Genomic DNA, 14,233 nt, shown 5'->3' on the forward strand with positions numbered 1-14,233 from the left:
TCCCCTGGCCCTGAGCCTTCTCCCCCTGGGGGTTCCCTGGCTGCATCCTGCCAGGCCATGTCACCTACCAGGCTGGGTTCAATGACTCACCCGGATCTCGACGCCGTAACCAGGGTACACAGAGATGGTGTAGGTGCAGTCGAGGGCCCCCCCTTCATACGGGATGCCAGAGGGGAGGGGAGAGGCCAGCGAGCCTTTGGGGCCAGTGAGGTTCCAGCTGCAAGGACCTATGCACAAAGAGGGCAAAATATTAGACAAAGGAGAGAGCACTTCTAAGCTCTCATCTCCCCATCACAGCCAGCCTCAAAAGCCTTCTCCTGCCCTAGATGGGGGCAGAAGACCTTCAGAAGTGCTTGCTGGATCCGGCCAGTGCCAACCAGTTGCCCTCAGGCAGGACCTGAGTGTGAGAGAATCTCTCCCCTCCTGTGGTTTCTAGCAATGGGTATTCAGAAGCATCATGGCTAGTAGCCTTCACAGACCTCTCCTCCTCCAGAAACTCGTCTCATCCTCTTTTGAAGCTATCTAGGTTGGCGACCAACACTGCCTCCTGTGGCAGGGAGTTCCGCAGTCTAACTCTTTGCTACATGAAGGACTCAATCTTCCAGCATTTGGTTTTATCGTTGGCCCATGTCGCAAGCTTTTTTCCATACGGCAGTTGCTCCATCCTCTTGATCATCTGAGACGGGGGCAAAATGGTGCCCCCCTCCTCCAAATAAACAGGCACCTGCTTTATACTGAGTCTGTCCGCTGAGTTATCGAGCTCAGCATTGCCCACACCGATTGGCAGCAGCTCTCCAGGGTCTCAGGGAGAGAGGAGGGTCTCTTTCCCATCACCTGATCATTTTAACTGGATATGCTTCTAGGGGGTTGCATAATCTGCCTTAAGTCAGGCCACTGGCCCACTGAGATCAGTATTGTCCACACTGACCGGCAGCAGCTATCTCCAGCGTTTCAAGGCAGAGGGGTCTTACCCCAGCCCTGCGTGGAGATTTCAGTGGAGACTGAAGCTGGGACCTTCTGCACGTGAAGCGGCCGCTCTACCAATCAGTTCAGGCTCCTCCATCTAAAGGTAAAAACAAGATTCCAGTCCTCAGGCTTCTGAATTACTAAGGGCTGCACATGAGGAGCCCCTTCATGGATCACTGCCTTGCCGTGGCGAAGGGGCTTGAAGAACTCAGAGAAGCTATGAACTACGCCGAGCAGGGCACACAAGATGAACAGGTCATAGTGGAGAGTTTTGACCAAACGTGATCCACCTGGAGGAGGAACCGGCAAGCCACTCCAGTATCCTTGCCAAGAAAACTCCATGGACAAAGACAACAGGCATATAAAAGTTATGACGCTGGAAGATGAGCCCCTCAGGTCGGAAGGCGTCCAACATGCTACTGGGGAAGAGCGGAGGGCAAGTACAAGTAGATCCAGAGCTGATGAAGCGGCTGGGCCAAAGCCGAAAGGACGCTCAGTTGCGGATATGCATGGAAGCGAAAGGAAAGTCCAATGCTGTAAAGAAAAATATTGCATAGGAACCTGGAATGTAAGAACCATGAACCTGGGTAAGTTGGAGGTGGTCAAAAATGAGATGGCAAGAATAAATATTGACATCCTGGGCATCAGTGAACTAAAATGGACGGGAATGGGCGAATTCAGTTCGGATGACCATCACATCTACTACTGTGGGCAAGAAACCCGTAAAAGAAATGGAGTGGCCCTCATAGTCAACAAAAGAGTGGCGAAAGCTGTACTGGGATGCAATCTCAAAAATGATAGAATGATCTCGATACGAATCCAAGGCAGACCTTTTAACATCACAGTAATCCAAGTTTATGCACCAACCACTGGTGCTGAAGAAACTGAAATAGACCAATTCTATGAAGACTTACAAGACCTTATAGAAGTGACACCAAAGAAGGATGTTCTTCTCATTATAGGGGATTGGAATGCTAAAGTAGGGAATCAAGAGATAAAAGGAACAACTGGCAAGTTTGGCCTTGGAGATCAAAACGAAGCAGGGCAAAGGCTAATAGAGTTCTGTCAAGAGAACAAGCTGGTCATCACAAACACGCTTTTCCAACAACACAAGAGACGACTCTACACATGGACATCACCAGATGGGCAGTATCGAAATCAGATTGATTATATTCTCTGCAGCCAAAGATGGAGAAGCTCTATACAGTCAGCAAAAACAAGACCTGGAGCTGACTGTGGCTCAGATCATCAGCTTCTTATAGCAAAATTCAAGCTTAAACTGAAGAAAGTAGGAAAAACCACTGGGCCGGTAAGATACAATCTAAGTCAAATCCCTTATGAATACACAGTGGAAGTGACGAACAGGTTTAAGGATTTAGATTTGGTGGACAGAGTGCCTGAAGAACTATGGATGGAGGCTCGTAACATTGTACAGGAGGCAGCAACAAAAACCATCCCAATGAAAAGGAAATGCAAGAAAGCAAAGTGGCTGTCCAACGAGGCCTTACAAATAGCGGAGGAGAGAAGGCAAGCAAAATGCGAGGGAGATAGTGAAAGATACAGGAAATTGAATGCAGATTTCCAAAGAATAGCAAGGAGAGACAAGAAGGCCTTCTTAAACGAGCAATGCAAACAAATAGAGGAAAACAACAGAATAGGAAGAACCAGAGATCTGTTCAAGAAAATTAGAGATATGAAAGGAACATTTCGTACAAAGATTACCATAATAAAGGACAAAAGTGGTAAGGACCTAACAGAAGCAGAAGACATCAAGAAGAGGTGGCAAGAATACACAGAGGAATTATACCAGAAAGATATGGATGTCTCGTACACCCCAGGTAGTGTGGTTGCTGACCTTGAGCCAGACATCCTGGAAAGTGAAGTCAAATGGGCCTTAGAAAGCACTGCAAATAACAAGGCCAGTGGAAGTGATGGTATTCCAGCTGAACTATTTAAAATTTTAAAAGATGATGCTGTTAAGGTGCTACACTCAATATGCCAGCAAATATGGAAAACTCAGCAGTGGCCAGAAGATTGGAGAAGATCAGTCTACATCCCAATCCCAAAGAAGGGCAGTGCCAAAGAATGCTCCAACTACCGCACAATTGCACTCATTTCACACGCTAGCAAGGTTATGCTTAAAATTCTACAAGGAAGGCTCAAGCAGTATGTGGATCGAGAACTCCCAGAAGTGCAAGCTGGATTTAGAAGAGGCAGAGGAACCAGAGACCAAATTGCAAACATGCGCTGGATTATGGAGAAAGCTAGAGAGTTCCAGAAAGACATCTACTTCTGCTTCATCGACTATGCAAAAGCCTTTGACTGTGTCGACCACAGCAAACTATGGCAAGTTCTTAAAGAAATGGGAGTGCCTGATCACCTCATCTGTCTCCTGAGAAATCTCTATGTGGGACAAGAAGCTACAGTTAGAACTGGATATGGAACAACTGATTGGTTCAAAATTGGGAAAGGCGTACGACAAGGCTGTATTTTGTCTCCCTGCTTATTTAACTTATACGCAGAATACATCATGCGAAAGGCTGGGCTGGATGAATCCCAAACTGGAATTAAGATTGCCGGAAGAAATATCAACAACCTCAGATATGCAGATGACACAACCTTGATGGCAGAAAGTGAGGAGGAATTAAAGAACCTTTTAATGAGGGTGAAAGAGGAGAGCGCAAAATATGGTCTGAGGCTCAACATCAAAAAAACGAAGATCATGGCCACTGGTCCCATCACCTCCTGGCAAATAGAAGGGGAAGAAATGGAGGCAGTGAGAGATTTTACTTTCTTGGGCTCCATGATCACTGCAGATGGTGACAGCAGCCACGAAATTAAAAGACGCCTGCTTCTTGGGAGAAGGGCAATGACAGGCCTAGACAGCATCTTGAGAAGTAGAGACGTCACCTTGCCAACAAAGGTCCGTATAGTTAAAGCCATGGTTTTCCCAGTAGTGATGTATGGAAGTGAGAGCTGGACCATAAAGAAGGCTGATCGCCGAAGAATTGATGCTTTTGAATTATGGTGCTGGAGAAGACTCTTGAGAGTCCCATGGACTGCAAGAAGATCAAACGCATCCATTCTTAATGAAATCAGCCCTGAGTTCTCACTGGAAGGACAGATCGTGAAGCTGAGGCTCCAGTACTTTGGCCACCTCATGAGAAGAGAAGACTCCCTGGAGAAGACACTGATGCTGGGAAAGATGGAGGGCACAAGGAGAAGGGGGTGACAGAGGATGAGATGGTTGGATAGTGTTCTCGAAGCCACAAACATGAGTCTGACCAAACTGCGGGAGGTAGTGGAGGACAGAGGTGCCTGGCGTGCTCTGGTCCATGGGGTCACGAAGAGTCGGACACGACTAAACGACTAAACAACAACAAGCACATGAGGAGAACAGGAAGCCATAAACTACCGGTAGATCAGACCATTGTTCCATCTGACTCAGTTGTCTGAACTGACTGGCAGCAGAGGTTCCCCAGGGTGTCAGACAGGGGAACGGAGATCTTCTGCAAAATAGATGCTCTAACCACTGAGCTGCGCCCTGTGATCCCGGTTTTCCAATCTCATTTCAACCAGAGTTGTGCAGGATAACTTTTCTGTAATAAGTTGTGTGTGTGTGTGTGTGTGTGTGTGTGTGTGTGTGTGTTTTGGGGTGTGTGTGCAGAATCCCATTTGCATTTTCCCCATAGGCCCTGGAACCTTCCTGGCCCAGCTCCAAGCAGGGCAGGCCCCTTTGAACGTCAATCTCTCGCTGCTCCTTTCATTACAGAAAGAAAACAGAAAAACCCAAGCCCTGCCTTCCGGCTATTTCCTACACTCCAATCCATAATTAATTCCATTGTTGTTCCCTAAACGGTTTCCCTGACAATTAAAACGGCATTCTTCCGGAGACCTGGGATGGCTGGGTCAAAGCCAAGCAACTTTTAAAATTTAGGGAGCTCAGCTCCCGACAGCTCAGATCTAACGCCTGGCTACTCCGTAGATCTGAGCAACCTGGCCTCTCCAACTGAGCCAAAGCATTTGCTGGGGATATTTCAGGTCAAGGATGGGGGAACATTTGCAGCCCCATCACCTCTCCCCATTGGCCACGCTGCTTCCTGGGAGTTGGGGAGGGTGTCTGACAACATCTGGACCTGGGAGACCAGAGTTCGAATCTCTGCTTGGTTATGAAGCTCATTGGCTGGCCCCTCCCTTCCTCCCTCATTTTCTTCTGCCCCAACTACTTCACAAGGCTGTTGTGACCCTGATTGTTAGGAGCGAGCCAGCAATAAATCACACGGAGCAAGTGAAGTTAACTCTTTATTAGAAGAAACAGGATCTGCTCAGGAGTGCCAGGCCTAATGAGCACAGCGACTCTTCTTCAAATCAGAGACGGGGCCTGCATGAAGCCAAACCCTCCTCCGCCCCTTTTCATGCCTCTTCTGGTTCTGGGAGACCAAAGGGGAGAGGAGTTTGTCGCAGCAGGAGGGGGACACACTCGTGCCTCTTCACAAGCCTGGCCCATCCCTGCCCCTTGGCCTTCCTCCTGCTTCAACTTCTGCCTCTGATTCTGGACTTATCTCTTAAACGGCCTTGGTCCAGTATACCTGAAGCAGCGTCTCCATCCCCATCGTTCAGCTCCAAAGGCCTTCTGGGGGTTCCCTCAAAGCGAGGTTACAGGGAACTAGGCAGAGGGCCTTCTCGGTGGTGGCGCCCGCCCTGTGGAACACCCTCCCCTCAGATGGCAAGGAAATAAACAACTATCTGACTTTTAGAAGACATCTGAAGGCAGCCCGGTTTAGGGAAGCTTTTAATGACTGATGCTTTAATGTATTTTTAATCTTTTGATGGAAGACGCCCAGAGTGGCTGGGGAAACCCAGCCAGATGGGCGGGATAGAAATAATAAATGATGATGATGATGATGGTTCAGAGCCAGGGGAGCGGTGGTGGGATGACAATGAGTGGTCAGAGGGAGAAGACTGGGAGGAGGAGATGTCGGCAGCAGGAGAGGTGACAGGGTTTGGTGAGCAGGAAGAGGCTGGGGCAGAGAGCAGTGCAGAATCAGAGGCTGGAGAGGAGGTTGGGTCAATAGGCAGAGTGGAGGCCGGCTGCTGAAGAATCCAGGGATCCTCTGTCTTCTGCTACAACCAGCTCCCTCCCTGGTCTCTGAGAAATTGCAGAGAAATGAAATGGCCAGAGCAGAGGGTGCTTGTGTGCAGACCATGTGGGGAAGACCCTGGAAAAGAGGAGTCCTTGTGGGCCTTGCAACTACTTCATTTTGATGAGATCTCCCAGAAAGAGTTGCTGAGACCACTAGGCCTGAGCTGTGGTTTGCTTCCTTGAATAAAGAATTCACTGGCCTTGGGTGAGTTATTGATTAGTTGCTGCCTACGCCTGACTCCGGGATGCGGGTAGTGCTGTGGGTTAAACCACAGAGCCTAGGACTTGCCGATCAGAAGGTCGGTGGTTCGAATCCCTGCGACGGGGTGAGCTCCCGTTGCTCGGTCCCTGCTCCTGCCAACCTAGCAGTTCGAAAGCACATCAAAGTGCAAGTAGATAAGTAGGTACCGCTCCGTTGGGAAAGTAAACGGCGTTTCCGTGCGCTGCTCTGGTTCGCCAGAAGCGGCTTAGTCATGCTGGCCACATGACCCGGAAGCTGTACGCCGGCTCCCTCGGCCAGTAAAGCGAGATGAGCGCCGCAACCCCAGAGTCGTCCGCGACTGGACCTAATCTCTAAATCAAGGACGTCCCTGAAAAATAGGGCCACTTTTAGGGTCTTCCCTTGGGGTTTCCCAGCTATCAACTCCCACCATTCCTCTGGGACCAACCAGTCCGTGACCCTTGCCGTCTTCGATTCCTCTCCTCCACTGTTTCACCCCGCCTTCATAACCCACCTGCTCCCAGAATGGACGTGATGATGGTGGTGGTCTTGATGGTGGTGGTGGCCGTCTCCTCCTCTTCGCTGGACTCCCGCCTGGGTGTGGTCACTTCCGGTCGTGCGGTGGGGGCAGCTGCCGTGCCCGGGGTGCCACCAGAAAACGCGTCAGTGGTGGCTGGGCCCGAGGCACCGAGACCGGTCTGGAAACCCAGCACAGGGGTGACCGGCGGCTGCGTGCGGCCGGAGAGCGGGCCGGATTTGGCCCACGGCACCAGCCGCCCCATGGCTGTGGTCAGGAGGTCTGTGGTGAAGGCCGGCTTGGCCATCTCGGGGGTCCTCTCCACGTCCTTCCCTTCTGCCTTCCCACCCACCAGGGTCGTGGGGGACGCCATGGTCATGGGCGGCGTGGTGGACGGCCCAGTGGCGGCGTGGGAGAGAGCAGGGCGGCCATCTTGGTCAGCCAGGTTGCTTGTGGGGGCCGGGCCGAGGTCAGCATCTGGAAGGACAGGCCCCGGACCCACGAGGCCGGCAGCCAGGAAGGGAATCTGCCGCAGGTAATCTTTCTTGAGGAGGGGCTCGTGGAGAAAGTCATCCAGGAGAGGGTGATGGTTGAGGAGCTTCAGGGTGGGTGCCGTGGTGACAAAGTGGGCCTCGCGCTCTGGCTCATCGGGGGTGGGGGGCACCGTGGGCTCCCCTTCAGCCTCAGAGACCCCCGGCCTGTCGGGCTCCGCGGCGGAGAGTCCTGGGTGCGAGAGAGAGAGAGAGGAAGATCGCCGATGAAGGTTACCCGCTGCAACTGGTGCAAAAGCTACAGCCATCGCTGACCTGGGAAAGCCTGGCCATTATTATTGTTATTGTTCCTGTTTATTTATATCCTGCCTTTCCCCCAAACAGGTAAGATACAAAACTATAAAGGAGAATAGTTAAAGTGTGTAATAAAATCAAAACAAAATGAAAATCAAATCAATTGAAATACAGATACAGTGGTACCTCGGGTTACAGACACTTCAGGTTACAGACTCCGCTAACCCAGAAATAGTACCTCGGGTTAAGAAATTACTTCAAGATGAGAACAGAAATCACGCAGCAGCGGGAGGCCCCATTAGCTAAAGGGGTACTTCAGGTTAAGAATGGTTTCAGGTTAAGAACAGACCTCCAGAACGAATTAAGTAGTAGAAACAGCACAGCACTATAAAAGCCCCTTCCTTAAAAAACGGCCCGTTTCCAAAGACCACTTGGAATAAAGCCAATTTCACCTGCTAGCAAGGAGGGAGCCAGTCTGAGTTCTCTAGGCAGGGAGTTCCAAAGTTGCCTGGGGGAAGACACCACCAAGAGGGTTCTTGGTTACTTCAAGACTGGATTACTGCAATGGGATCTGTGTGGATCTTTTCTTGCACCTGATTGGAACTCCCTGCCCAGAGGGGCCTCTTGTTCTTCTTTTATCTATAAGCAAATTCAGTGCTTTTTTTCTGGGGGGACGCATACCCCTAAACACTTTTGTGAATCTAGGTTTGGCCTCTTTGACGGGCAGTATTTCAATATGATTAGTAAAATGAGAGTACCCCTACACATTTTTTTCTTAAAAAAACACTGAGCAAATTTATAACTTTGCCTCTTCCCCTCTAAAAAAGACAGAGGCTGCAAAAAGGCAAAAAATGGGGGGGGGGACAGGACCCAGTAACCATCTAATTATCTTTTTGTGATCAGCAGAGCAGCAATTAAAAAACCGCACTGATTTTTAAAGCTGGGCCCGAACAAAAAGAACTGACAGCAGAATATTTCTTTCTGAAAAGCAGCAGGAACGATCAGCAAAAGTTTGCTGGGGAAAGTCGTACGGGTGGTTTTTATGCTGCCCCTTCAATCATCTTTCTTCCCAGGGAATATGAATAGCGAAGGAGGAGAAAGTCATTAAAAATGACAGCAGGGACCCCGATAGAGAGAGGGGCAGCTTAAACACCCCGCAGAAGAGGAATCCACAGCTGGGTGCCACTGCAGCAATTGGCTGGGGGCGAGAACCTGAGGCCCAGGACCCAGATGCAGCCCCCCAGGACTCTCTCTCTGCTCTTGGGGACCCTCCCCAGGCCACTGCCCTCGCAAGGACCCTCTCCACCACCTCTTTGCATGTGTTTTTGCCGGGATAGAGGACAGAGAGAAAGGAGGGACGTGCAAGAACCAGCTGACGGTTTGGAAAGCAAACGGTTGTTCTGACCATTTTTGGCCCTGGTTCCCCCCAACCCCGGCATGTGGCCCCCAAAAGGTCATTCAGAAGCAAATGCGGCCCTTGGATGAAAAAGCCCCCCCCCCCAAAAGCAGTGAAAAGAAAGCCATCACTGACCACCTTTTGCAAGGCAGCAGTGGCGGGGGGAACGGAAGCGTGCCACCTGCTAGTCTTATAAGGCAAGCCGACTCACATTCCGAAAATGACGTTGGTTTCTGAGGGAACGCAGGGGAAGAAGTCTAGATTGTACAATGATGGAGTTGTAGCGTAGGGTTCTCTAGAGTCATCTAGTCCAACAATGCAGGAATCACAGCGAAGAGAGACAGGTGGCATTTGCACTCTGCACATGCCCCCGGGGCACACTTCTTCCAAGTCAAACTTCTTATTATTATTGTTTAGGTTTGTTTTTAAAAGAAGGGGAGGGGGTGGGCGCAGAAGCCACGAGCCAAGAATGCTATCTGCACGCTGCAGGCGTCAACCGGTTTAAGCAGGCAGGTCCCCCCGTGGGGCGCTTTGCCTTGGCTCCCGCACATTATCTCCCCGCTAAGCCAGGCACGCGGCGGCATTTAGGAGCTGTTAGGCTTATTGCTAGACTGCTTTCATTAGCCCGTAATGAGCCATCAAAAATGCCTCCCTGGCGGACTGGCCTCGTTCAGATGAATGGGGCAGGCGCCCGGGGAGAGCCGCGTGGCACCGTCACTCCCGACCGGAAGCCCCCCTTCTGCTGCAGATTGAGAAGGTCAGAGGGTACCCCAGGGTCATCTAGTCCAACCCCCTGGAATCTCAGCACGCGGTCCCTCCTCCAAGCTGAAACCATAACAGACCCTGCTTAGCTTCACAAATGTGCCAGCGGTTTTATGGCTGCACCATCAGCCTGTTCTGACAGTGGCTGACCGGATGTCCTTAATGGGAAACCAGCAATCAGGATCCGAGCACAAGAGCCACTCTCCCCTCCCTGTGGTTTCCAGCAGCTGGCCTTCGGAAGGATTGCTGCCTCTGACTGCAGACAGGGTGGTCTAGTGGTTAGAGTGTCAGGCTAGGACCTGGGAGAGACCAGGGTTCAAATCCCTCACTCGGCCATGAACCACGTTGTGTGTAGTCATTCTCTCTTTCTTTGTCTAACCTACCTCACAGCGTAGATGTGGGGATTAAACAAAGAGCTTCAGAACCATGTATGCTACCTCATGCTCCTTGGAGAAAGAAGTGGGATATAAATGTGGGATGTGAAACACAAGAGCAGTCAAGTACAACATTCCTAGAGTGAACATGTTTACACATGGGGAGGAATGTTTGTCCAGCCAGCAGGTAAACTTCCTGTTTCCTTCTGGGCTGGGACAGACTTCCTCTGCATGTGACTAGAGGTGGGCGTGGCCTCACCTGTGCAGGTAACAACAAAAGCACAGGGCAGGGCAGCCATCTCTCCCTCTTTGACTACATGCATCAAAGAAGCAACATCTGCTTAGCCAAAGTTGCTCTCTTGGCTCCAGTGGAGAGAGGACAAAGGGACTGTCTCCTTATGAAATAATTTCCAGGTGTATGTTACTTTTCTAAGCTAAGTCTGCCTTCTGGGATCCGATTGTGAACAGAATGTGAGTGAGTAAACTCTTTTTATACTTTTATAGAAGACTGTGTCGTGTCTTATCTTTTATGAGGGAATAAGGGGAAAATAGCAGAAGAGTTATTATAGAGGCTTTAGCGAGGCTGAGCAAATGCATCCGCTGCAAGTTTAAAAAGGGGAATGTTACTCTGCTAAATTATGAACTTGTTAACACAAGTTGGAAAAGCAATAACCAAACAATATATTCTCTCCTGCATCCCTGAACATTCCCACAATAAATGCAACAAGTCCATCCATCCAAGGATTCCATTTGCCTCTGCAGCCTCCAGTTCTTCCTGTGTCAAAGTGTGGGCTGTAAATGCCTCAAGGCCAGGGAGTTCTCTTCTTGGCAAATTATGTATTTTAAAGTTGTTGTTTTTTACCTGGCTGACCCCATAATGGCCCAGGGCAGGTTATGACAATGGAATCTACCACGATAAACCAAAACAAAAAAAATATACTTATAAAACACCCCCACCCCAAAAAACCCTCCTCTGAAATGGAACAGATTCAGCCAAGGAGGTGGTTCGCACAAAACAAAACACTTTAGCCATCAAAGGCTGGGGGAGATAATGGTGTCTCCAGCGATGCCGAAAGCTGTACAATGAAGGTGATCAATGCCCTTCCATTATGGAGAACATGCATAGTGAAGGCGCTTTAAACATTATTATTAGGGCTGCTATTAACAACAACAATAATTACAATATAATTTTAGGGTGCAAATCTCAAGCTTCGTCCCTGTCACTCACCCACTGCAAAATGGATCTCCTAAGTCAGGCTTCCTCAAACTCAGCCCTCCAGATATTTTTGGCCTACAACTCCCATGATCCCTAGCTAGCAGGACCAGTGGTCAGGGTTGATGGGAATTGTAGTCTCAAAACATCTGGAGGTGTCAGGGAACTGCCATCGGAACTAGAGGACGAGGCGAGGCTCCACAGCGATGCTGGAGAGGGGCCAAGCAGGGAGAGAGGCAGGTCTCCGGCTGGGGAAGAAAATCAGCGCAACACCAGGGATAGAGGGGGGCCGATGGGGGAAGCAGAGAGGAGGCTCCAGGACTCTTCGCAGGAGACCAGCGAGGAGAGCACAGGTCCTCCGCTGCCCACACCCACCCTGCACAGAAGACTTCCGCGCAGGGAAAGTAGGCGGCGACTTGGCGTCAAAGAACTTCTTTGCTGGAAGAGATTCAAGAAACGCCCACTGACGGATTCTGCCAGCGACTGAACAGCCACGGAGTGGATGGCTGTCCAGACAGAAACGGTTTAACCAGGCAACCTAGCCCAGAGCGGCGGTAACTTACGCACAAGCAACCCCTAAAGCCATTGCAGGAGCCTGTTGAGGAAGCCTGGCCTAAGTCCTGAGTTGTCGACTGTCCGGGGAAAAAGCACCCAGCTTGCTCTTGTGCTTTTAAGAGTACCGGGATGGGCCTGAAGAATAATAGAATCACAGAACTGTAGAACTGGAAGAGACCTCTAAGGGGCATCTAGTCCAACCCCCTGCAAAGAATCCCTGACGGGTGGCCACCCAACCTCCCATGAGGGAGAGGACATCATCTTCCAAGGGACTCCCTTCCCTTGTCAAAAAGCTCAGAAAGTTCCTCCTGATGTTGTGCCAGCATCTCCTTTCTTGTACAGTGGTACCTTGGTTCTCAAACTTCATCCGTTCCGGAAGTCCGTTCCAAAACCAAAGCGTTCCAAAACCAAGGCATGCTTTCCCATCAAAAGTAATGCAAAACGGATTAATCCATTCCAGACTTTTAAAAGCAACCCCTCAAACAGCAATTTTAACGTGAATTTTACTATCTAACGAGACCATCGATCCATAAAACAAAAGCAATAAACAGTGTACTGCAGTCACGCAATCAATCCACCAGTAGCTGAACTGGGTTCCACACAGTCGCAAAAACAAAACGAAAAAGAGCCGCAAAAACAAAAGCAAGCGCAAAATAAATAGCAAAAGCAGACAGGCCTCAGCGTAACACTCAAAACCGAAGTGTGGCACTCAAATCGGAAGCAGGGAACTCAAAACGGAGCACGTTCAGCTTCTGGAAAAGGTTTGCAAACCAGAACTGAGCAGTGTACAGAAATGCACATTCTACAGTTAAGGGTTCATATAAATTCCCATATTAGTGAAAGCAACACTCAAAATGGCATCAAATTTGGGGAAATGTAAATATGAGGGGAAACATGCTTTGCAGATGTAGGTAGATCAGGCAAAACTGGCTACAAAAATGTGTCTTATTGGGAGAAATCTGCGCCTAAATGCTGACAAATTTTCAAGAGGATATTAAAAAAAAGAAAAAGTATCACAAACTGATGCAGAGAGCTGAAAACAAGCATCCAAAATGGGCAGGTTCGCCTCTCTCTACTCAGAGTAGACCGGTTGAAATTCATGGGCATGGCGGACTTTGCTCCATCTATTTGAATGGGCATGGCTCTGAGCAGAACGTAGTTGCCTCCCGCCCAGCGTTCCTACCTGACAACCCCGTTTCCAAGAGACACCCACACGGCCCCCGCAAGATGGAGCCTCGTAAACCGCAGCCAGCTCTGAAGAGGCTTAATTGCCTCTTCAAAGGGGCAGCCGCAGTCGTAATTAATCCGCCTCGCATTAAGTCTCGCTTTACATTCTAATTGGCAGTGCAATGCCATCCGGATCGGTGCCTGGACCCCTCACACCTGGGGAGGGAAGAGGAGGGACACGACTCTAGTCTTGGGCAAGGAGGACAAAGGCACAGACCAAAAGTTCATTTATTATTACTATTATTATTGTTATTATTATTATTATTGGCCCTCCAGAGGCCTGGCAAGAGCCCTGGTCTACTTTGCGTCCAGTTGGCCTTTGAAGTGTATCTCATTCAGGGGTGTGGCCCTCTGGGTGCCTCTGCCTGGCCCTCGGCACTCTCTCCAGGCCACACCTCCTGCCTAGCCACACCCCTCTCTTCAGGCCACGCCCCCACCACTCCTGCTTTGACACCCCCTTACGTGTTGCTTGCCCAGCTGGCACCAGAGGCAAACGGACCGACTGGGTATAAAGCAGCTTCCTACGTTCTGATATTTAATGGCGGAACAGCCTGCCACAAGATGGCAGTTCAGTCACATCTGGGGGGGGGGTTCAGTTCCCCCCGACCACAGCCAAACCTTTACGGACCCTGAAACTTATCAGCCAAGTGACTTGCCTTTCCTTCCTCAGAGGTTTATAAACCGAGGTCAGGTGGTCTCCTGCCAACTGCGATTCCTCCATTGCAGGGGGTTGGGATGGATGACCTTTGGGGGTCCCCTTTTGGTTCCACAATTCTACGATTTCCCTCCTCCCTCCAGTCAGTGGAAGCTCCCCTGTTGCTACATTTACGGGCGCCAGATTGCAGCTAAAGGAGCGACAGCAGGGCGCTTTAAAGCCGAAAAATTAAAAGGTGGGTGGAAACGGGCAACTTCGATTAGTGCCAGCCGCGCTGTGGCACTGCCGTCACCCATATTGGTGCCAGCCTTTGCCACGTGACACCCGGTTGGGAGGGGGGCCCCTCCACCGCCGCTTAAAGAGGTTAACTTGCCCCCAGCATGGAGGGAATTATGTTTTAATAGAATCCATTTATTACAC

General features: G+C 50.2%; 1 protein-coding gene across 2 annotated transcripts in view; it reads right to left on the reverse strand.

The window, feature by feature from the left end:
* Positions 1-14,233, reverse strand: part of SEZ6 (seizure related 6 homolog) — a 110,623-nt gene that overhangs the window by 30,160 nt on the left and 66,230 nt on the right. For both annotated transcript variants that reach the window (XM_053367613.1, XM_053367612.1), the window contains exons 2-3: positions 6,844-7,569; positions 91-227 (exon numbers count right to left, since the gene is read on the reverse strand). In XM_053367613.1, coding sequence (XP_053223588.1) covers positions 91-227; positions 6,844-7,569 — 863 coding nt within the window. The remainder of the gene's footprint in view (positions 1-90; positions 228-6,843; positions 7,570-14,233) is intronic.

This window comes from Podarcis raffonei, chromosome 15, assembly GCF_027172205.1.
Source record: "Podarcis raffonei isolate rPodRaf1 chromosome 15, rPodRaf1.pri, whole genome shotgun sequence".
In the NCBI taxonomy this organism is placed as follows: domain Eukaryota; kingdom Metazoa; phylum Chordata; class Lepidosauria; order Squamata; family Lacertidae; genus Podarcis; species Podarcis raffonei.